Source organism: Tursiops truncatus, chromosome 1 (genome assembly GCF_011762595.2).
Source record: "Tursiops truncatus isolate mTurTru1 chromosome 1, mTurTru1.mat.Y, whole genome shotgun sequence".
Classification (NCBI taxonomy): Eukaryota; Metazoa; Chordata; class Mammalia; order Artiodactyla; family Delphinidae; genus Tursiops; species Tursiops truncatus.
Genome location: NC_047034.1, coordinates 1,573,093 through 1,597,038, shown reverse-complemented (window position 1 = coordinate 1,597,038; position 23,946 = coordinate 1,573,093). Strand labels below are relative to the sequence as shown.

The following is a 23,946-nucleotide window of genomic DNA, read 5'->3' as shown; positions in this document are numbered from 1 at the left end:
CTTCCTGCCACAGGGAAACATGCCATCTTTCGGGCTGTGGTCTGTGGGGAGCCTGGACCCCAGGTGCACTGGCATTGCTCCAAAGGTGACCTCAGTAATTCCGGCAAGTACCAGATCTCGGACAGCCAAGGCAGCAAGGAGTACGTGCTGCAGTTAAGAACCGCGGCTCTTCCCCTGACAGGGGTCTGCCCTTCTCTTCCCATCCCCTAGAAGGTCTCCAGTCCCCAGACGAGTAGGAGATATTCCCAGAACCAGGTGTGGACCCAGCAGGCTCACAGGGACCTCTGCTGATAGGTTACCTGGAGCTTACCTCAAGCTCTGGAGGGAGGATGCCTGGGTTACAATCCCAGGCCCAGCATCTCGGCCTTAGGAAGTCCGTTACTTCTCTAAATCTCTGTTTCTTCCTCTGTAAATTGGGGTGATAATAGTACCTCCTTCATGGTTTTTTTTTTTTTTTTTTTTTTCGGTACGCGGGCCTCTCACTGCTGTGGCCTCTCCCGTTGCGGAGCGCAGGCTCAGCGGTCATGGCTCACGGGCCCAGCCGCTCCACGGCACGTGGGATCCTCCTGGACCGGGGCACGAACCCGCGTCCCCTGCATCGGCAGGTGGACTCCCAACCACTGCGCCACCAGGGAAGCCCCCTTCATGGGGTTTTTATGAGCATTAAATGTTTACGTAAAGTGCCCAGCCGGTGCCCGACCTGCAGCGGGCCCTCAGTCGCTGTTGGGCAGTATCGGTAATATTTATAGCTCCCCATCACAGAACACCTACGATGTGCTGGCCCTGGGCTCATCGTTTGGCTTAGATTATATATTTTAATCCTGACCATTCACTGCTTTGTGGGTATTATTAACCTCATTTCATAAGAAACTAAGGTCCAGAGAGGTTAGGTAACCTGCCCATAGCACACGCCAGAGACGGCATTTAGTCCTGGATCCGTCGGACTCAGGAAAGTCAGCTCTCTCTGCCACACCACGTGCCTCTGATGGCAGAGTTGGTCCATCCGCCGCTGTCCTGACCCAGGTTTTTGTCTTGGGGTCCGCTTCCCTGATGAACCCTTGGAGCTCGTGAGAACCTGGAGTGTGTCTTGTGCGTCTTTATAGCATCATCACGTCCAGTGAACGCAGGGAGGGGAAGGCTAGCTCCCCTCCCCTGTTCCCCTGCCCTCGGCCTCTCTGCAGATCACAAGCTGACCAGCCAGACACAGACCTGCACCGCTGCACAGTAGTGAACACGAACGGGGAGGCCGCGTGCTCGGCAGGCTCACGGTCATGGAAGGCGGGCTTCCCCCCCACCCCCCAGCCCAGCCCTTGATGCTCAGGGCGTGGGAGAGCCCTGAGGGGAATCAGGCCCCGATGCTGGGTGGGGAGACCACGGAGGCCGCAGCCCCGCCGGGTGCAGAGTCCTGGGCTTCTTCCACTGCACGTGCGCTGCCTCTGCGGGTGCTGGGGAGGCTCACGCGCGCGGGTGCCCCCTGCAGCTGGGCTGGGTGATATTCTCTTGGCCCTGGGGACCGAGGTCAGGCCCTGAAAGTGGGTTTCGAGTCCTGGTCTTCTGCTAACTCACTCAGGGGGCTTTGTTTTCTTCTCTTGGCCTCAGGCTGTTTTGTAGAAATCTGCATGGGGGGGACAAACAGGTAACACAAAGGCCAAATCCTTCCTCAGACATGCTCTGTTTCGGTTTGCTCAGTGTTTCTGAAACTTTAAATTAATTAACTTTAAACTTTAATTAATCTGTTGGAAAGCAGATCTCGTCTCTGAATTGCTTATGCTTTTGCCCACAAATAACAGAAAACCCTCCTCCAAGCGGCCCAAGAAACAAAGCCACTTCCTTATGTCCACGATGACAAGTCCTGGGTGGCGTCCAGGGCTCCAACCACAGCTCGGGGCTGTCGCTGGAGAGCCAGACTCTTCCCGTCCCACGGCTCTGCCACCCTTAGGGGTAGGGTTACCACCCACCCTCGTAGGCTGTCTGCTGCAGACCCAAACTCAACCCCCATTCAGGCAGGAAGAGGGGGAAGAAGTGGCCCTGGGTATATCTGGCCCTTTTATCAAGAAGGCAAAAGCTGGGCTTCCCTGGTGGCGCAGTGGTTGAGAGTCCACCTGCCAATGCAGGGGACATGGGTTCGTGCCCCGGTCCGGGAAGATCCCACGTGCTGTGGAGCAACTAAGCCCGTGCGCCACAACTACTGAGCCTGTGCACCCAGAGCCTGTGATCCACAAGAGAAGCCACCGCAATGAGAAGCCTGCGCACCGCAATGAAGAGTAGCCCCCGCTCGCCGCAACTAGAGAAAGCCCGCACGCAGCAACGAAGACCCAATGCAGCCAAAAATAAAATAAATAAATAAAATAAATAAATAAATAAATAAATAAATAAAATAAAAAAAAGAAGACACATTGAATACACCTAACCTACTGAACACCATACATAGGTCAACCCAGCCCTCCTTAAACATGCTCAGAAGACTCGTATCAGCCTAGAGTTGGGCAAAATTATCCAACAGAAAGCCCACTTTGTCATTAAGTGTTGAGTATCTCCTGTAATTGACTGAATACTGTACCGAGAGCGAAAAGCAGATGGCTGCCTGGTGCAGAATGGTTCTCGGTGTGTCGGGGGTTCACCCTCGTGATGGCGGGCTGCCCGGGAGCTGGGGCTGCGCTGCCCAGGAGTAGCCTGGAAAGATCAAAAGGCAAAATTCCAGGTACGGTTTCTACTCAATGTGCATCGCCTTCGCGCCATTGTAGAGACAAAAAAAAATCACGAGCCGAACCCTTGTAGAGCAGGGACCATCTGTTTTTCAGCAAGTAGCCAGTCGTTCCAGGGCGTGGCTAAGGTGGGTGTGTGCATCAGTCGCTGGTAGTACTCTGCTTCCTCGTGAATGAACGCCTGGGGGCCCGGCCACACCCGCTCTCTCCCGGCCCCTGCTCGCCCCTGCTCGGGTAGGAGCTCTGCTCCACCTGCCGCAGTGCTGGCTCAGCAATCTCGGGTGTCTCTTGCATAAACTCAGCAGATCATTTACAGCGTGGTAAGAGCCATGGATATTCCTAGAGCATTTCTTTCCCTCCACCACGTGCTCTGGGGCTCCACCCCGCCCCTCTCCGCCCCACCCCTTTATCATCCAGCGGTGTTGGTGTTGTTTGGTTCCCCGGGCCGGTCGTCAGCAAGCAGGATGGGGGCAGGAGGTGCTGTGGACCCACTGAGGCCCTGGAGCCCCCTCTTCCTCTCCTGGCCTCAGGATGGCGAGACGGCCCCCTATGGCTTTGACAACCAGACCAAGCACTGCCTGCAGCATCTAGGGAAGCACTACCAGCTCCAGACCCGAGACCTGTGGCCAGGGGACGCTGCCCTTTACCGGGTCAGGGTGCCGGATGCCGGCGTCTCCCGCACGGAGCTGGAGGCCAGCGGTGAGCGGTCGGCCCTGCCGAAGTCTGGGTGGGGGGCGCCCATTTCGGTTCCCTTGCGGGGGGTAGGTGAACGTGACATGGCCCCCCTCGCAGCTGGCGAGAGGAACGGGTACCCAAATGGTTAAATTATGATGATGCCTTTTCAAACTCTTGGTCCGAGGTCTGTGTTCTTCTGGTGCTGGGCTGGGCTCCGCTGAGGGTCTCAGACATGGGGTACCTGGCTCTCGCCTGGCTCACAGGCTGTCCATAGCCTCCACTCACTCTCAGATCAGATCTGCCTAATTCTACGGCCTCCTCTCGGATGTGGGTCCTCCCCTCCCACGACCCCCCAGCGAGAATCTCCACCGGGTCGGCACGCTCCTGCCCTGTGCAGACCCCTCCCCTCCCTGCCTCCCATGCCCACACCCCACCGGGACTGTCCCTTCCCCCCTCATCAAGCTCTGTCCCTTCCCACTGCCACTCCCCCAACCCCTGCCCCAGCACCTGACAGCTCAAGGGACGTTGGAGGGAGGAGAGGCTTGGGGCGGCAGGTAGATCATAGAGTCGGGCTAAGTCAAGGTTGAAGAAGGAGCGGGTAGACCTCCAGCTGGCCTGGCGTGGTGGACGCGGAAGCGGGCAGGGCTCTGGGGGCAGCCAGACCAGGCTGTGAGTTCCATCTGGACCATGTCCTAGCTGGGCAAGCCATATAACTCGTAGAGCCTCAATGTTCTCACCTGTAAAAGGGAAATAATAACACCTGCCCTGGAGGTGGTTGTGAGGATTAATCAGACGGCCGGCGTAAAGCACTGTGCTCAGCCTGTTGGCTTCCTTTCTGTACCTACCTGCCCCCAGATAGAACGGTCCGATTTAGAATCCCAGAGCCCGAGTCTGACTGTTCACAACCTAATTATAACTCCTCACTTTATGTGGGGAAACTGATACCTGGGGCAAGGAGTGGCCTGTCCAAGGTGACAGGGAGCTGTGGCTAAGCTGAGCTCCCAGCGCCCTGCGTCGGGTCACACTGTGTCCTGCTCCCCGGCAGCCGTCCTGCCCCAGGTGGTGGTCCCGCTGGCCTGTGCCCACTGCGGGGAGCAGGGCGAAGTGGTCCTCGAGGCCACTCTCTCTGGCCCCTGCCCCAGCGCCACCTGGCATCGCCGGCACCGGCCGCTCCAGCTGAGTGACAGATACGAGGTGTTCGTGTCCAGTGATGGGCTGACCCACCGGCTTCTGGCGAGAAGGGCCTGTTTCTCAGACGTGGGCCGCTACTCCCTCGGCACCAAGCTCCACGCCTGCGGCGCCTGGCTGGTGGTTGAAGGTGAGTGGGCCACGCCCGGTCTTTCCCCGCCTCTGCCGTGGTGGCGAGACCTCAGGGCCCAGGAGGGCGGGAGGAAGTGGGGCGGGGCTTCTGTTGCCAGTCCCCTGCTTTGGAGATTCCTCCTCCCCGCAGAGAATGAGGAAGGCCCCCTAGATCTATTCCTGACACCTGCAAGTGCAGGCCCTTCACGGCCAGCCCAGCGCTCCGCAGTGGCATCTGCTCCACTGGGCACAGATCCAGGATGGCCCTAAGGTCGTGGACAGGGCTTGGGACAGTGGCCCAGGTCCACTACGGATGAGGAGCCCCTGGGTTGGGCCAAAGGACACCCTTAAACTCCCCTAGGGTTCTGGGTTCAAGGTGATCTTAGGAAACTGTAAATTGGACATTTGTGAGGCAGGCAGTAGGGCAAGTAGATGTTTTTATAAACCAGCCACCTGCTCATGGCAAATGGCTTTTGGCTTCTGTATTTTCTCTAAAACTCCTCCTGAACCACCTAGCAAACTGGGGTGGCCTTGGATACAGGACTGGGGGAAGTGATGATGGGATTTATCCACCAACGAGCTGCCACATTCTGGCTTCCTCTGGAGACGGTCGGCTTGTTTCCCTGCTGGGGAAACTGAGGATCAGGCAAAGCCGCTGGGGTCCGAGACGTGGCTCGGCCTGAGTTCACAGGTCTTTTCTCCTGTCTTTCTCTGGGGGCGTGACCTCTCACCAAAGCTGGGAAGGATAAAAGCCTTCTGACCGCGAGCACCGACCACCAGCAGCAGGTACAAGGAGCGCAGAGCCCAGAAGATTCCAGAAGCATCCGTGGCCAGCGGGGGAGACCCAGAGAGCAGGACCCCACAGGGAGCTCCCTCCAGGGGTCCGGGCTGGCTTCTGGGCTCACAGCCGGCCCAGACAGAGGTGGCCTGGGTGGGCGCAGCTACACTTTGATGGGGGACAAGGAGGCAGCCGACTCAGCCTGGGGCCCTGGACTGGCAAGAAAGGACTTTCTGGAAGAAGGGGGCAGAGCCAGTCCTCTTGGTGAAAATCAGCTCCATGGAGAGGGACGCAGGGACAGGAGCCTTCCAGGGGGCTCAGGGGAGGGCCTAGAATCAGGGCTGGGCCTCGCAGGGGACCAACCGCGAGGTCGTAGCAGCGACAGCGAGGGGGACAGATGCTCTGGGACGGCAGGAGGCAGGAAGGCTGGGTCCCGGCGTCCTCAGGCTGGAGGGCTGGGGTGCAGTGGGGGAGGGAAGGGGCATGGCGAGGATCCCAGGAGTTGGCTGCCCAGGCTCAGTCAGGAACAGCCCTGGGACGCTCAGCTGGGACCTGGGACCAGAGAGCGGGCCCCGCAGGGATTCCAGGCTGGTCATGTGGGGTCTCGGTCAGAAGGGGAGGGGATGGAGATTTTGCAGGGGCAGAGCCCGGATGAGGTGGGGGGAGAGGATGGCCTGAGTGGGGAAAGGGGGAGAGGAGCGGGCGGGGCAGTGCAGGGCAGCGGGACTGACCTGGGGGACACCAGGGGCCGCCGCAGGGTGGGAGCTCCTGGGGCCCTGGAGCCTTCCAGAGGAAGAGGTTCTAGCTCCATGGCAGGCAGGGGCCCTGAGTCCTGGGGCTCTCGGAAAGGTAGTGAAGCTGACCGTGGGGACCGGGGGTGCCCCTTTGGGTCAGGGGAGTCTCCAGGACAGACCTCTGAATGCAAGGACTTCCAGGGGCCACCGATATCTGGTGGTGGGAGCATCCCCGTGGGGCCCGGGGGTCCTGAAGCCAAAGCTGGGTCTTCACTGCAGGAGGCAGGTGATGGAGGCCCACGGGGGTCTGGGGATGGGGGAAGGGGCTACACAACCAGCCCTGGAGGCCCAGGCGGTCCCGGGGGCTGGGAAAGGGGCCCACAGGGGCTCAGGGGAAGGGAGGGCCCGGAGACGGCGGGGACCTTCGGCGAGGCAGAGGACGGCTCCAGCAGCCCCCAGGATCCCCGAGCCTGGACAGCCGGGCAGAGGGGAACAGGAGAGGCGGGCAGAAGAGGGTCTGAGGGCCCAGGCCCTTGGGATGACACACGGTCCAGCCCCAGCAAATCCGGGGCCCACTGTGGGCCTGGAGTGCTGGGGTCTGGTGGGGGGCAAGGGGGTGAGGGGGGCACCCAGGTGGCTGGGCTGATGGGTTCTGGTCGGGGAGTGGAAGCCAGAAGCCACAGGCTTAGAGGTCCTTCGGGCCCTGGGGGGACACTGGGAGACACGGATGGGTTCAGAGGTGCAGGGGCCATGGGGTCTGAGCTGGATTTCTGGGATGGGCCACGGAGCTCCAGGGAGAAAGGACCCGGAGGTGAAATGGGCCGCGGGGATGGCGTGGGGCGAGGTGGCCTCGGGGCCTCTGCCACAGGGGCAGGACCACGGGGCTCGGGGAGAATAGGGCCTTGGGGTCAGACTGGGGATTACGGGGGCTTCAGAGCCCCGGGGGCTCTGGGGGCTTCTGGAGAAGGAGGCCATGAAGATGGCTCTGGGGCTTCAGGGCCTCTGAGGGCAGCGGGCAAAGTGCGAGATGCGGACGGAGCCAGGGGCCTTGGTGCCGGGGACTCTGGAGACGGAGCCAGCTCTGGGGGTGCTACCCGGGGCCCCCCGGCACGAGCTCCTCGCGCGGGGCCAGCCTCTGAGAGCCAGGGCGCTGATGAGTCTGGTGAGGCGCTGGGCCCTGGGCATGGATCACGAGCTGCAGGGCCTCCGCCCGCCGGAAGCATGTCAGCCAACGGAGGGGTGTCGCGGGGTCTCGAGCCTGGCGCCATGGAGCCAAGGGGTGCGGCAGGCTTTAGAGGTGGTTCAGGAGGCCTTGGAGCAATGGGGTCAGGGGGTGAGGCTGGTTATAGGGGCGGCTCAGGGGGTTCTGGGGAGATGGGGTCAGGCGCTAAGGCTGCAGACAGGGGTCCAGCGGCTGGGCAGGGGGCGTTGGCACCTCAGGGCTCCAGGGCTGCGCAGCTGGGTGGCGGGAGGATGGGGGCAGGGTTGGGGGGCTCAGCAGGTACAGGCCAGGGTCTGGACAGCAGCTGGATGCCCGGGGAAAGGGGCAGATCCGTGTCAGGGTCCGCCGGTGGGCGTGGAGAAAGCCACGCTTGGGGCCCAGGCTGGGAAGACCAGGGGTCTGGCCAAGACAGCACAGGTGCCAGGGACCGGCCCCCAGGCTCCAGGGCTTCAAGCTCCATGCAGGAGGAAGATGCCACTTTCGGGGGGACCCATGAAGGGCCACAAGCCTCCTGGGGCTGGGAGGGGGCTCCAGGCAGAGAGGAGGCTGGTGGGGGGCAAAGCCCAGGGTTCCCAGATGGCAAAACTTCAGGTCTTGGAAGAAGCAGGGCTAGTGGCCCAGGGGACTCAGGTGTCCCGGGTAAGGGGACTTCTGCTGGGAGGGAGAATGGCTCCGCCCAAAGGCCTGGGGATTCGGGACGCCAGGGAGCCTGGGAGGGCCCAGATGGTCGCTCCGGCAGAAAAGGCTCTGGAGACGGGTCACAGGGGACCCAGGGGCCCGGCTCTCAGCTGGGCACAGGACAGAGGGGAGGAAGGGGCTTCCTGAGGGAGCAGGGGTCCCTGGAGGCCCAACGTCCAGGGGCCCTAAAGGAGCACGAGGGCCGGGCAGCCAAGGAGACAGGCAGGTCAGAAAGGAGGCTCGGTCCATTCAGGAGCAGGACTCAGACGTGGTCCAGGGTCGAGGTTGGAGCAGCAAAGAGGTGGGGAGCACATAAGGCCAGAGACCCGGGGGAACCGCCTGGTGCAGAGGACGGGGGATGCCCAGGGAAGGCCCCCAGCCATCCCGGCAGCAGGAAAGCCGGCAGAGAGGGCGGGTCAGACGTCCACGGCCAGAGGACGGACGCCACCCGGAGTCCCGGATCCAGACACAAGCCTGGCGCCGGCGGTTTCTCCAGGGAGGCGCGGGGTAAGTGCCTCTCGGCTGCCCTGGCTCCAGGCGGTAGCCAAGGGGGGCTCCCTGGACACTGGGGCGCCTGGGCCGTTCCCAGACCCAGGAGTTTGTTGCTATCAGCGACCCCCATTTCCAGGGATCTCTTCCCAGTTCAGGAGGCCACCTCTTCCTCCTTGTGTGGGGGATGCGGGCTGCACGGGGCTTGGAGCCCTCCTGGTACCTGTCCTGACGCCCCGTGTCCAAAGCACTGCACTTGTTGAACTAACTCGCTGTGGGTCCCCCAGACGTCGCCCTGTGTGACTTAAGGGCCCCTCATCTCCCTGGCCCCCCAGATCCCCTGCACCAGCCTGGGCTCTGCAGAGAAAACTGGATGGCCTGGCCTCGCTGGCAAGACGTGTGGCCTCCCGGGGTATGGTGGGAGGCTGGGCGGCAGGGGGATCCCTGGGCGCCCGTCCTCCACCCTCCCCTGTGTCTCTCCAGGCCCTACAGGCCACTTCTCCCAGGGCCTGGCTGACTTGGAGGTGCAGCGCGGGGAGGCTGCTGTGCTCTCCTGCACCCTCACCAGCGACCTGGGACCCGGAGCCTGGTTTAAGGATGGAGTCAAGGTACCCCCCCCCCCCTTACCGGCCGGTTTGCGGGGAGGGATGAGTGAAGCAGAGAGGCGTAGAGAGATTTTTCACTCTTCCTTATACCAACGCGCCGGCTTGGAATAAACCGGATTTTTTAAGTGGGCGTGTCTCCCACTCACCACTCCCTGTACACGCCCCTGGCCCTCCCTCCACATCCAAACTGCTGTCCTGACCCGGCACCTCTGGAAGTCTGCCTGTCCTTCAAGGCCGGTACGGAGGCCGCCTCCTCGGCCCAGCCGGACGGGCTCTCGGCTCCCTGAACAGCCCTCGACCCTTTAGCTGTCATCTCAGCAGGGGGTAGTCAAGGGCTCTGGAGCAGGGCCTTGGCGTCCACTGGACCGGGCTGACCCCAGTGTGGCCACTCACCGCGGCTGTGGCCTCTGGCTTCCGCACCTGTAAAATGGGCTAACAGCGGTGCCCACTTCACAGGTCGTGGACGGTTGATGAGACACTGAAGGGGGTGACTGGCTCCAGCTGAGCACACGATAAGCGTTCAGTTCATTCCCGCAGTTGCCTTAGAAAAGGCCCTGGCCCGCGGTGGGAGGGGCTGGACGGGGTGGGTGACGGTCCTCTGTGGCCTCGTTCCCAGCTCAGCGCCCAGGACGGAGTCGCCTTCGAGCAAGACGGGCTGGAGCACAGGCTCCTCATTGCCCACGCGGAGGGGGCCCAGGCTGGGAGGTACAGCTTTGGAGCCGGCGACCAGCAGAGCGAGGCCATGCTGACCGTCCTCGGTGAGGCCCGGCCCTGCCCTTTCCTGCCAGGCGGGCTCTTGGCTGGCGACACACGCCACTGCTGAACGTCTGGACGTGTCGCCAGCCTGCAGCCCGCGGCGATCTCACCCTCGGTCGAGGGGATGGTTTTAAAAAGCAACCACATGCTCCCCATTCCTGTCAGCACGTCCTCAGAGAGGTCCGGCCCCGTCCGTCCTGCTGCAGATGAAGCCCCTGGGGCCCTCCTGCCCGTTCTCACGAGGCGGGGAGGGGGTTGTGTGTCTGGGCCCTTCCCTCCCCGCCCCCAGGTGCCCGGTGCCCACCGTCTTTGACTCCTTGTGCCCTGTCCTCTCCCCAGAGCCCCCGGTCATCGCTCCCGACATGATGGCGAAGCTGAGGGAGCCGCTGGTGGTCAAGGCGGGGGAGCCAGTGACCATGAAGGTCGCCTTCCAGAGCTGCCTCCCGGTCCAGGCCACCTGGAACAAGGACGGGGCCAAGGTGGCCGGCGGCGACGGCGGAGGGGCCCAGGTGGCAGTGGGGGACAGCTCCACACGGCTGTGTCTCCCCAGCGCCAGCAGGAAGGACTGCGGCCGGTACAGCGTGGCTCTGAGCAGCAAGGGCGGCTCCCTGCGAGCCGAGCTCACCCTGCAAGTCCTAGGTGCCAGCCTGGCCCCAGCCCTGTCCCCGGCCCCGCTGAGCCCTCCCTGGCAGCGGGGCGGGCCCTGGGGGGGGTGTCCCTGGTATTAACCCTCACGTGCATGCTAGTTAAGACCCAAAGCTACCCCTAGCTGTCCTCGCCCCTCCTCGGACTGGGGGGAGCCGGGCCATGTGTCTCCGCAGCTGACACACCAGGCCCTAGGGGTGTCGCTGAGTCGTGCCAGTGAGGTGGGACTGCCTGTGGGCAGAAGGCCGTGCCCATCTGGGCTCGGGGCTGGTGCATTCTGTGTCACCTTCCGGGGGCGTGCATGTCGGGGGTGGAGACCAGGGACGCTGCGAGGTGATGCCCGCCCAGGACCTCCAGCCCCGGGCAGGCTCGTCTGCTGATAGAGGAGCCCAGCGCCCCGCCCCTGCGGCCCCTCTGACCCCCCTTCTCCTCTCGGGCCTCCCCAGACAAGCCTCAGCCCCCACAGGGCCCCCTGGAGGTGCAGGACGGCCACGGGGCTGGCGTCTGCCTCTGCTGGCGGCCCCCGACGGACGACGGGGGCCAGGCCCTGCAGCACTACGTGGTGGAGAGGCGGCAGGCCGGCCTCGGCACTTGGCTGAAGGTGGGCGAGCCCCCTGCGGACAGCACCACCTTCACAGACGCCGAGGCGGAGCAGGGCAAGAAGTACAGCTTCCGCGTGCGGGCTGTGACCGCGGAGGGGCCTGGGGAGGCCCTGGAGTCCGACGAGGTGCTGGTGGCTCCCAAGGGTGAGAGGACAGCCCGGGGCCAGGGAGGGGACGTGCCAGGCTCCCCACTGTGCCCAGAGACCGGGGGCCACCAGCCGACATCCTGGGGGTCTCGAGGCCCTTCGAGAGCTCTGTGAGAGCCTCACCCCAGCTCCTGTGGGGCCTGGCGGCCAGATCAGCAAAGCAGGATGTGCGGGGTCTTCTCCAGCTGTGGCTCTGCGGGACGGGGGCGGACCAGCAGAGCCGCTGTCCCAGGCCCCTGGGATGGACCGGCATCGTCCTCCATCTGCAGCATCTCCCAGGGCCTCAGGGCTGAGGGCCTCAGGGCTGGTCTAGCCCCCAGGCCACAGTGCTTCTCTGTTTCCACCACTCTTGCCCCCAGACTTCGGGCTGGCTCAGACCCCTGACACCCCAAAGAAGGGATAGCATGTGGCTGGCCCCAGATGCCCGCTCCTCCACAAGGACCCCCCGGGAGCCGGCGCGTCTCCCAGCCCCGGACTGACCAGCACCCTCTCTGCCCCCAGTTCTGCCCGGGCCCCCTCCCCCGCCAGCCATCCTGTCGGCCTCCAGCCAAGGCGTCACTCTGTCATGGACGGCACCTCGGGGCCCGGGCAGTGCCCACATCCTGGGCTACCTGATCGAGAAGCGCAAGAAGGGGAGGAACACCTGGGTGGCAGTGAACCAGCAGCCGGTACCTGGTGAGCAGCCTGGCGGTGGTCTGCATCGTCCTGGCCTCCAGAGCCTCCCTGGACCCCCGGCCCGAGGTGCTGTAGCAGCATCTAGCCAGATCACTTTAGTATGACGGTCTCACCGGTGGTGGTTTACCTCCCGGGGCGTTTGGCAACATCCAGCAATTTGGGGTCGTCACACTGAAGGGGGAAGATGGGGGTGGCCTCTCGTGTGAAGGGACTGAGATGCTGCGGCATGTCCTTCGACACACAGGGCAGTGCTCTCCCCCCGCCACCCCGCCCCTTCCCCAAACAAAGAACTGTCTGGCCCAAAGCCTGGCTTAGCAGAAGTCTCACGCCGCGTTTCTCTCTAACGTGAGCTTTCTCATCCGTATGATGACGGGGAGAAGTGTCCCGGCCCCCTGAGTAGATTCCAAGAAACTGCTTTCTGAGCCCAGAACAAACTCAGAAAAGCCCGAGCCCAGGCTAGTAGGAGAAAGAGGGGTTCAGCGCTCCAGGCAGGCTGTGCTGGGTGCCAGGCTGTGCCCCCCGGAGCCTCGGCCTCCCGTCTCTGGAAAGAGGGCCATGGACTGAGGACACCTTCTGTACCTACACTGCTGAGTGGTTCCGTTTTATTGAAATAGGACAGCAGCTCTAAGGCAGAGGGAACCAGAGCCATGAAGGCATTTGCCCGAGACTTCCCAGCACGTTAGCGGCAGAACCAGACAGGGATTCGGACCCTGAGACCCCGAGCGCACGCTTCTCCCCTTGGAGAGGACGAGTCAGAGCCGGCTGGGGGCTGGGGGGCAGGGAGGTGTAGGGCCAGGCTGGTCTCGTCCAGGCACCGCCCGGCCCCATCAGGCGGGACTAATGTGGGTGTGCTTCCCACAGAGAAGAAGTGGACAGTGCTGGACCTGAGGCAGGGCTGTCAGTACGAGTTCCGGGTCACAGCCGTGGCCCCCTCTGGCCCCGGGGAGCCTGGGCCCCCATCGGATGCCGTCTTTGCTCAGGACTCCATGAGTAAGCGGAGTGCCAACCCGGGAGAGGGTGGTGGCTGTGGCATGAGCAGGCCGGGGCAGTCCCGAAGGAGACATCAGGATGGCTGGGGGATAAAGGTCGAAAGGCCCTGCGGGCGAGGCAAACCTTAGGGGCCCCTGGAGTCTTACGGCCCTACACTGAGACCAGACAGGCCCAGGAGCCAGAAATGGGGACTGGAAGAGTGCTTCCCCGGGTCAGCCCGCTCACTTGGTCCCATCCTGTAAGCATCCCCCAGTGAGGGGACATCGTCCCTACAGGGAGGGGGTGGTCATGGGGAGCCTCGCCATCAATTCTCCATCCAGCGAGCATCTGCTCATCATCACTGCTGGGGGCTGGCATTGGGTCAGGAACCAGCTGCATCCTTGGGACACTTCTGGTCTAGAGCAGCATGACCTGTGGTCCACGTGTCCACGACAGGCAGCCTAGGACATTTCCAAGCCCTACAGAAGAGAAACCTGCCCTGCTTTGTTTGATCCAAATTTCCCAAATTCAAGCAGAGAATACCTATTCCACGAAACACCTGTCAAAGCACCCCTCTGCGGCCTACAGCTGCTCTTTGCGCCTCTCCTGAGCTCTTACCCTCATGAGCCCGCTGGTGACAAGCCCTGGGGGAGCAGCACGTTCCTGGCCCTGTGGATGTGCCAGGAGTGTCCTTCCGTGTCAGCCGGGGCCTGGGGAAGTGGCCGTGGGGCCTGGAGAGACACAGGAAGTCTGGGGGGCTGGGTACCCAGGGATTGCCCCCAGGTGGCTCCCCAGGTTTGAAGGCCAGAGCCCTGGACCGCCGTGCAGCCTACAGAGCCCTTTACATACCTCACACCTTTGTTCTGAAACCCTCGTGGGTGGGTGGGCCTGTGCTGTTATCATTCCCATTTTACAGGTAAAGAGCACAAAGTATGGACTAAGTACCCAAGGCAGTCTTGACTAGGAGCTTAATGCTCACAACAGAAAGAGAATTCTAGTCTTCAGGGATGTTGGAACGTAAGGACTCATCGTTGAAAACAGCAGATTGGGGGAATTATGGAAGGACAGTTAGGGGAAGGGGGTTGGCAGGTTGGCGAGTGGGTGGAAGGAGTCGGGGGAGGCTTCCCGGAGGAGGCGAGCTGGGATGGGTGGTGCAGACTGAGGAAGAGTCCAGGGTAGAGTAAGGGTTCGGGTTCAGGCGGGTGCTTTAGCAAAGCCTGGAGGCGGACCCCTAAGTGAAAGCAATCCCCAGCCGCCCGTGGGAAACCAGTGAGTGGCCACCGAGGGGCCTCCCTCAGGAGAGGTGTTGCCGCTCCTGACACCCCGTGGTGCCTGGCCAGGACCCCCCGGGCCCGTGAGGGATCTCCAGGTCACGGACACGTTGCACGCCAGCATCACCCTGAGCTGGGCCCAACCGGACCCCCAGGACGGGGACGAAGCGCTGGGCTACGTGGTAGAGCTGGGCGACTCAGCCAGCCCGCAGTGGACTCCGTGCCACGCAGGCACCGTGCCGGGCACTACCTACACAATCAAGGGGCTGCGGCCTCGGGAGGGCTACTTCGTGCGGGTGACAGCCGTGAATGACGGGGGCCGAGGCCCGCCCACTGCCCTGGACACGGTGGTGCAAGCCATGCCCGTCAGTGGTGAGTCCACCTCCCTCCTCCAGCCCTTCCTGGGGAGGGCCTCTGAGTTGCACCCATGCGCTAGCTGAGCCGGGACCCCCACCCCCGCCCCCGCTTAGTGAAGTGTCACGTCTTGGGCGCCTAGTAAGAGCAGGGCACTGGGCCAGGCAGGCCCTTTCAGAAACGCATTTTCATTGTAACTCGTGAAAATCCTACAAGGTCAATACTATCCCCAATTTACAGATAAGGAAACCGAGGTCAGCAGTCCACTGCCCTGGGCCGTACCACTGGTATGCGGCAGAGCCCGGGTGCCAGCCAGGTGACTGACCCCAAAGCCCAGGCTCGCTGCAGAACTCTTTGCTGCCTCCCCAGCGTGGCCTGAGAAGGCCGGCTGCCTCTCAGCTCCCGAGTTCACGTCAGGGCAGAAGATGCCCCCGTCCCTGTTACCCGAAGGTGGACTGTCTTCCCCGGGGGCGTTAACTGCTGGAGCAGCTGACCTGTCTTTGGCCCAAGCTGACACTGGGCCATCCCAACAGACCCCAGCTGTCCTTGTGACGATAAGGGAGACACACAAAGAAAATCACCCTGAGTCTTTGGCCATAACCCAGAGCCCGTCCTGGCTCTGCCCCAAATCCCGGGCTCTGGGGCCACTTCCTGCCTCAGATGGGTAGTTGTTTCATCTGCAAAACACAAGAGCTGGGCTAGTTTCTCGCCATCCCCTCCGTTCCAGCCCGACCCTAAGGCTGCCCCTGACGGCTTCCCTTTCTCAGCCCCCATCCCTCTCCCCCCTTCCCCAGCCCTGCGGCTCCCCCCAGGATTCCCCTCCGGCCCCCTCTCCAGTTCCTGCAGGGCCCCCTGTCCAATGTCCAGTGGGGGTTTCAGCATCACTGGGCTGGCCTAGCGTCTAGTCCCCCTGCAGCCCTGCCTGGTTGGTGACCAGGGCTGGGGCCCAAATGCAGAGGGAGGTGACAGGCCACCCCGTGTGTTCCAGTCTGTCCCAAGTTCCTCATGGACGCCAGCACGAAGGACTCGCTGACGGTCAGAGCTGGGGACACAGTGCGTGTGCCTGTCCACTTTGAGGTGAGCACATCTAGTGGGCTGCAGCAGGCAGTCTCACCCCTGTGGGCCTCCTTTCTTCCCGGCTCCTTTCTGGCCCCTAGTCAGGGACCTGCGCTTGTGCTGGAAATCAGGCCGCAAAGAGAAGGGGAGGGGAGGGGAGGAGAGGGGAGGGGAGGGGAGGAGAGGGGAGGGGAGGGGAGGGGAGGGTCCTCCGGGCAGGGACAGTCCTCTCCTGGAAGCTGGGTGGCCACTCTGCTCCTGTCCACGGCTCCCTCTGGTGGTGCCTTTCGGTACTGCACCTCTAAACCCTCGCCCCGTCCCCTCCCCCCACCCACTTCTCCACCTCCTTAGTCTGGGAAGGGTTCCCTGCAGCGGGGTGATGCCCCTTGACTTCAGAATGTCTGTTGTGAGAGTACGTAGCCTGCGTTTGTACGTGTAGTACAGCAGCCAGTGTGGTTAGAAGCACAGGTGGCTGGATTCAAATTCTGACCTCATGGCTCACTAGCTGTTTGACTTTGGACACATAACTTAACCTCTCTGTGTTCCGACGTCCTCATGTCAAGAGAGGGTATTCATAGTAACTTATCTCAAAGGGTTGTTCTGAGGATTCAAGGAATTAATACTTGAAAGGACATAAATAGTGCTGGGCACATGGCAAGTGTCCAGTATTATTACTGTTGTTGTTGTTAAAATCACCATCATCTGCCTGGGAAACTCATAGGTGGTGGAGTCAGACCCAAACCCAGACCTAACTCTAAATTACATGTTCTTAACTATTAGACCATAATCATGACGATGGTAATGATGACAAAAGTATTTAAGACACACCAGGTGTTTGCTCTGTGTTGGGCCCGTTCGTATCGTTAGCTTCTTGGGTCCCCAGACAAGCCTGTGAGGTAGGTCACTGTTAGCATCCCCAGGTGCCTCTGACGCCCAGAGCTGAGGGTCTCATGGGAGTTGGTGGTGCAGCCATCAGGCAGCTGGACTGGTCCCCCACCCTGGTCAGGGTCAGGCCACCATACTCTCCCTCCTGGACTATTGCAGGGACCCCCCAGTCATACCCCCCCTTGGCACCCCAGCCTGGGCACCAGGGTGGTCAGCACTCCCCTCCCACGAGTCCTCCCCACTTCCGCCCGCCCTCGCTCCCCCAGCCCCGTGAAGCCAGATCTAATTCCTGGTTAAACCTTACAACAGCGGTTCGTGGCTCACAGAATGAGACGCAGGTGTCTGTATGGGTGTGATGTGCGGGGCCCTTAACGTGTTTGCAAACCCCCCTCTGCAGCCTCCTCCCCTTTCCCCCCACCCCTGCTCCCCCCGTGGCTGTACCCAGATGCTCCTCTCAGGATGCTCTTCTCACACTTACACTTCAGCCCAGCTCAAAGCCATCGCTTCCACGAAACTCCCCTCTCACCTCTCCTTCCTCTGCGTCCCAGGCCGCCTCCATGCCGGACGTGACCTGGCTAAAGGATGGCTTGCCCTTGCCTAAAAGAAGTGTGACCTCCGTCAAGGATGGCCTCACCCAGCTCCTGGTCCCCGCGGCCAGCCTCGCTGACAGCGGCCTCTACACTGTGGTGCTGAGGGGTCCGCGGGGGGAGGAGGCCACCTATAGCTTCCGCCTCAGGGTGGCAGGTGAGGCAGGCCCGGGCTGCGGCTGGACACGGCTGGGCCGCTCCCCAGGGCCTGGTCACAGGTCTGCGGGATTCCACCCGCCTGGGTGTGCCCATGACCACACCCTGACCCTTCTTATGCGCCCCAAGGGAGAAAGGAGGAGGGGCCGGGGAGAGGGGTATCACTGTCCTTCTCTCCGGGCGGGGGGGGGGGGCGGTTGGGGACAGTTAAGCACAGCCCTCCCCGGACCTCTGTTGTCCCTCATTTCGGGTCAGTGAGCGGAGACAGTCACCACCATCACATCACTCCAAAGAGCGGTGGCAAGAATTGTCTGTGGTCCTCCCCTGGGATAAAGATGGTCTCCCCCAGCCCCAGCCCCAGAGGGGTTTCTGAAACACAGAAATGATGGGCAACTAACAGCGAGAGCTCTGTAACTTGGTCTTATGGAAGCCCCCATTCTGTTCCTGTGTCATTTTACTTACAAGACAAAGTGAATTAAAATGAGTCTTTTTGGAGGTTTCCCACCCTCTAGCAGTAACTGCAGAACTGGCCCAGTTCTCTCTGGCTCCAGCCCCCTGCCTGGCGAGACCGTGTCTCCAGGGCCCTGGAAGAAGTGGGGACCACGGGCAGGTCCTGGGGACCTGGAAAGACTCAGGGCCCTGGGCAGGGCCAGGTGGGCACTTCCGGCTCCAGCCTGACCCCTCTGTCCCCGCAGCGCGCCCACGGGCCCCGGGGCCCATCCTCCTGCGGGAGGGCACGCTGGGTTCAGTGATCGTCGAGTGGGTGCCGTCCCCGGACGAGGCCGACGGGAGGGCCGCCCCGCTGCACTACACGGTGCTGACGCGCTCCTCCCCGCACGCGCCCTGGCGCCCCGCGGCCGAGCGCCTGCACACCTGCCGCTTCACCCTGGTGGGCGTCCTCCCGGGCCACGAGTACCACTTCCGCGTGGTGGCCAAGAACGAGCTGGGCGCCAGCGAGCCCTCGGACACGCGCCAGCCCTGGGTCGTCCCGCGGCAGCCGCCAGGTGAGCTCCGCGCGGACAGCGGCGGGGACCGGAGGCTGGGAGGGCGGGGACAGCCGCCGGTCCATCGCTCTTCCCACCTCCCGCCCCGCCCACCGGCACCCGGGTCCTCCGCGTCTGCGATTCAGGGTGGGTCCCGCTTCTTCCGCGGGGAGAACGCGAGGAGCGGAGCTGTCTGCGGGTCTTGGGTGGCCTCTCGAGTCAGTGGCAGGCGAAAAGGTAGACAGAGACCAGTGGTTCTCCGAAAACAGTCTTTTACAGTCAAATAGATGCGAACCTTCAAAGCAGTTGCCAGAAAAAGCAGGCCGTGAAATCAGATGCTCGTTCTCTCACTTTCACGAGTTTCTAAAGTAGAAAAATGTCTGAAAGGTTCCACACCAAAATGCTAGCTGCGGTCATCGGTAGGTAATTGGCTGTGCTTGGTTTTTATTCCTTCTCCTTTGGATTTCTTGTATGTTCCAATTTGTCCACACGGAGCGTGTGTTAGCTTGTAGTGCAGAAAAAAGAAGTCCAAAAATTATCTTAAGAAAAGGATAAAAAGTGAGTAGAGCAGCCTTGGGGCCAAGTTTGCAGGTGAGACAAGGCAGGAAGGTCCAGGCAGCGCCCCAGTTCACCAGGGGCTTGGGACTCGCCGCAGCCCTTCTCTCTTTCTGACCCTCCTCGCCTGCCAGTTTCCACCGCAGACAGGGTCACGGCGAAGGCTCCCAGCTACCAGGAGCCCGACCTGAGACAGAAGCCCCGCTTCCTGGTGGGCCTGCGGACCCACCTGCTGCCCCTGGGTTCTGAGTGCTGCATGACCTGCGCCGTGCGGGGCTGGCCGCGGCCCCGCGTCACCTGGTTCAAGAACGACCAGAGCCTGGCAGGCGACCCCGCTGTGTACAGCACCGACCTGCTGGGCGTGTGCTCCCTGGTCATCCCCAGCGTCTCGGCCGAGGACGGTGGCAAGTACAAGGCGGTGGCCGAGAACACACTGGGCCAGGCCATCAGCACCGCCACCCTCATCGTCATGGGTGAGACGCTACCCGACAGGGGGGCGAGCTGGCCGGGTGCGGGGTCGGGGGGGGGGCGGAGAACGAGAGACGCAGCTCCCGTCTGCCTTCAGGGAGTCCTCAAGGGGCCCGTCCCCTTCTAGAGGGGTGGGCTGGAGTCAGGACAGCGCGGTTCTCCGCCTGGCTCTCCATGAGCTCTGTTATTTAACCTCCACCTTCGGCCCTCCTGGGGCCTTGGTTTGCCCATCGCAGTGGATGAGATCACTGGTGAGCAGCTCTTGGCCTGAGGGGCTCCGTGCCACCCACCTAAGCTTCCCACAATGGCCTCGCGACCCATTTTGAATGAGAGAGAAAGAGGCTTCTTCTCAGTTGCACCTTCATAAATACGCCCAGAGAGGGACACCTAGTGCCCCAAGGCCACCCTGGTTCTCTCATGGGTATTCCCCAGTAAAGTAAATAATGTGTGTTAATAAGAAAACTAGCCTTTTTTTTTTATTGTTAGCCTACATTTCTTTTATGCTTTTAATTTTTATTTTATATTGGAATATAGTTGATTTACAATATTGTGTTAGTCCCCAATAGTATCTTATATTTTGAATAGTTAAAAAAAAAAAAGTAACTCCTAAACATTTTTAATTAATCGGGATTGACCTTTGTTCAGCAATGGCCCTTTCAACCCGGGAAAGGAATGTTGCGAAGTGCCCAGCTCGTGTGCACACCTATCGTTTGGGGGAGGTTACGGTTCCCCACGGGGCCAGGGAAGAACTTTGCCCGAAGCGGGGGAGCACGTGGTGGCTGGGGATCTGAACCCACACGCCCGTGGCAGAGCCCCGAGGCCTGACCCCCTGCGGTGTCACGTTGACCTTCAGGACGACAAGCCGGGATCCTGGTCCTCTGTGTCTTGCAGAATCTAGCTCTGAGCCCCAACACACCCTGGAGTGCCCCAGCCCGTCCCCACAGCCTTGGAATGAAGGCAGATCCTCGAAGGTTCACTCCTCACACCGCACTGGCCTGGGGAGGCAGTCCCAGAGGATGCAGGATGCTGGCCGTGCCCAGAGCCCCAGGGAGAGGGGAGTGAGTGGGCTCCTGGGGAAGCTCCTCCCGGAGGGCACGGAGGCTTTGGGGAAGACAAAGAAGAAGCGAGCATTCAGCCTCCCAGCCCCAAGCTGAGTCACTGAACAGGATGGCAGCGAGCCTGTGCCTGGGGGAGCAGAGGGAACTGGATGTGTCTGCAGGATGGAGGCCAGATCCCTTGGGGGGAGGTCAGGACGGGCTGTGCCTGAGTGACCACAGTGAGGGGAGAGCACGGGGGCCGAGGACCTGGGCGGGAGCCAGGTGTGTGTGTGTGTGCTGGGACAGCTGCTCTCTGTATGTTGTTTCTTTATTAAAGCATTGGCTAACACTGGCAAACCATTTGCAAGTGAATTTGGGGTCTGCACGCTGGGGGGAAGATTCCCAGTGCAGAGCCTCTGTGCCAGGCTCCAGCCAGGGGTGGGCTTCTGGCTGGAGGGAAGAGCTGGGTCAGAACCGGGCTCTTCTGCATCCCGGGGCTGTGCAGTCAGTTCCAAAGGTGGGAAAGCTGGGAACGTTCCAAGGGTCTGCGTGGTGGAGAGACAGCCCCCCACCCCGCACCCCCGCCCCGCCCCGCCCCGGCCCGAGCTCGTGTCTCCTGCATGCCTCTGTCTGGCCAAATCCTGCTCAAAGCCAGAGGCTTCCTTGGGTGGAGTCTGGGCTGGGAAATAACACTGCTGCGCAGGCTCTGTGGGCCCCAGCTTGCCCCTCCACAGTCCCACTGCCCCGTGTCACCGATGCGCCCCGTGTCACAGACAGGACGGGATGCTGTGCGACCCACCACCTCCACCAGAAGCTCTGGTCCTCCTTCACCTTCCAGGCCTGGCCCCTGAGCCTCCTGGGCTCCCGGGAAGTAATATGTATCAAAAGCTTTCACATGTATAACTCTCTTGATGACGCAGTAATTTCATGTCACTGCACGTATTGTTATGAGGGCAAAATAGGGACTTTTTCCGCAAAACAGAAACGGAGTTTACCACCAATAAACTCTGCATAATTTCCACTTTATACCTCAGACAGAAGAAAAATGATTTCTAGAGATAAGTTCTGAGATGCAAGAAAAAATGGTCAGCAAAGATATTTGAAAATATTTGGGTAAACAAAAAAATGCTGGCTGCAAATAATAGTAATAATATCTACTAGGATAGACTAAAACATTGGACAAACATTAGGTGCAGCTTAGGAGAAGAGTGATCAGAGGTGAGATATGCTAGAATATTATTATTCTTAAACTTTTGCACCCATTAACAATAACTGGAGTTAAGCCTAAACGAGTAGGTTCTGAGTGTATAGCTTCCAAACAAAATACGGAATGAGAAAAATAACTGCAATCAATCAAAAAGAGGGCAAGTAAGGAGGAGGGGAAAAAGAGGAGGGGGAGGAGGGGGGCAATGGAGGGGGGAGGGGAGAGGAGGGGAGGGGAGAGGAGGGAGGGGAGGGGGAGGGGAGAGGAGGGGGAGGGGAGAGGAGGGGGAGGGGAGAGGAGGGGGAGGGGAGAGGAGGGGGGAAGAGAAACAGAACTCCTGGGACAAATACAAATAAATAGAAAATATATCAGTAATCACAATAAATGCGAGTTAGATTCTCCAGTTAAAAAAATCACCAGACTAGATTTTAAAGAACTAGCTGTATCCTGTTTGCTAAGACACACTTAAACACAGGACCCAGAAAGGTGGAAAGGAAGAATGAAAAGGATATTTCAAGTAAATACTAGCCAAAAAGTAAAACAAAAACAAACAAACGCCCGATACAACTACATTATATATAGCACATAAATAATATTAAAGCGAATGCCATTACTAGACATAAACGGAGTCACTGCAAAAGGTTAAAATGTTTACATCACCAGGAAAGTATAACAATTCTGAACTGGCGTGGACCTAAAAATAGAGCCCCCAAATATAGATAAAAATATAGCCGCAAAACATCTAAAGCAGAAATGGACAGATATACAAGAATAATTAACAAAATGTATCTTTAAACAATTAATGATTCAAACAAATAAAAAAATGGAAAAGAGGAAAACATTTAGAACTGAATGATAAATAAAATGAAAAAATGAAAACTACACACAAAACCCGTAGGATCCAGTGAAAAGCAAATGCAGAAGAAAATTTATAGCTTATACACTCACTCTGAAAGAGAAAAAAAAAAGCTCTAAACCAATAAGAGAAGGATCTGTGAGAGACAGTTTCCCAGCCTCCCAGCTAGGTAGGTCATGAGACTGAGTTATGGCCCAGGGAACAAGGGCCAAGTGGTGGGAACTACTTCCCGGGCTGCCCCCTTAGGACTGGCTGTGCAGGCATCCCTTCTCTCCCTTCCTTCAATGCCCAGCTTGATGCCACGCATTCTTGTAGGACCCTGTAGCTCTAGAGGTCGGTGGAGCCACTGACCAAAGGACCCCTCACTCCTGAATGCTTCCAGGGAGAACAAGTCCTCCAGACCAGCCCGCCTTGGGCTGTGATATGAAAATTAACCTGAACCATATTAAGCTACTGAGATCTAGAGGTTGTCATGGCATTTAGCAAATAACTTTTTAATAAATGAAATAACTTTTAAAGAATAAAGCAAATAACTTCTTTAAAATGAAACAAAGTAGAATAACTTTAAAGAACTTAGAAGACAACAATGAAAGGCAGAAATTATAGTAGTGTGTAAATTATTACACATTTGTAGAAAGGGTCATATAATTCAAAGGTTGTCTTTTTGAAACGGCTAATAATACTGAAAAACTTCTGTTATGATTAATCAAGGGAAAAAAAGAAATGGCAAAAATAAACATTAAGAATGAAAAACAGGACACATTACAGATTCGGCAGAGACAAAAGGTACTATTAAATACTTGATGTTAAGACATTTGAACATTTCAACGGAATGTGTGAATTCCTAGAAAAAAAAAATCATTTACTGAAACAGACTCAAGAAGAGACAGAAAACCCGAATAGTCCTATATCATTGAAGACATTCAGTTGGTCGCTAAGCATTTTCCCACAAAGAAAACAGCCCAAAGTCTGGTAGGTGAAAAGTTCTTGCAAATGCATCAGGAACATTTATAATATTTTCTTTTCTTTTTCTTTTTTTTTTTTTTTGCGGTACGCGGGCCTCTCACCACCGTGGCCTCTCCTGCTGTGGAGTACAGGCTCCGGACGCGCAGACTCAGCGGCCATGCCTCACGGGCCCAGCCGCTCCGCGGCACGTGGGATCTTCCCGGACCGGGGCACGAACCCGTGTCCCCTGCATCGGCAGGCGGACTCTCAACCACTGCGCCAGCAGGGAAGCCCAACATTTATAATCTTAACCAACTTCCCCAGAGACTCGAAAAAGAAGGGGGACTCTCCACCTTATTAAATAAGATTAGTCTAACCTGATGATAGAACCACAGGGACAGTACAAAGGTGGAAAATTATAGACCAGTCTAACTTATTAACGTAGAGGCAGAATCGTTAACAAATGTTGGAGAGCTGAATCCAGCAGGAGGGTAATGTTCGTACGTCACAACCAAGGTAGGTTTGTGCCAGAGCTGCAATATTGGGGTCATATTAGGAAAATGATTCATGTAATTCGCCACATAGATAAAATAAAGGAGAAAACCACACAA

At 59.5% G+C, this 23,946-nt stretch overlaps 1 protein-coding gene across 2 annotated transcripts; it reads left to right on the top strand.

Moving 5' to 3' along the window:
- Positions 1 to 3,160: 3,160 nt before the first annotated feature.
- Positions 3,161 to 20,678, top strand: IGFN1 (immunoglobulin like and fibronectin type III domain containing 1). 2 transcript variants are annotated; one of them, XM_073799905.1, is made up of 17 exons: positions 3,161 to 3,404; positions 4,426 to 4,698; positions 5,416 to 5,465; positions 5,600 to 5,601; positions 8,483 to 8,598; positions 9,064 to 9,188; positions 9,802 to 9,943; positions 10,281 to 10,580; positions 11,033 to 11,332; positions 11,836 to 12,009; positions 12,871 to 12,999; positions 14,319 to 14,621; positions 15,592 to 15,680; positions 17,093 to 17,288; positions 17,983 to 18,291; positions 18,960 to 19,298; positions 20,185 to 20,678. In XM_073799905.1, the coding sequence occupies exons 1-17, from the start codon at positions 3,170 to 3,172 to the stop codon at positions 20,445 to 20,447; spliced, it is 3,345 nt and encodes a 1,114-aa protein (XP_073656006.1). In that variant the 5' UTR covers positions 3,161 to 3,169; the 3' UTR covers positions 20,448 to 20,678. The 2 variants fall into 2 exon arrangements, with proteins under 2 accessions (XP_073656006.1, XP_073656004.1); XM_073799903.1 differs by lacking the exons at positions 3,161 to 3,404; positions 4,426 to 4,698; positions 5,416 to 5,465; positions 5,600 to 5,601 and having other exon boundaries at positions 6,185 to 8,598.
- The last annotated feature ends 3,268 nt before the right edge of the window (positions 20,679 to 23,946 follow it).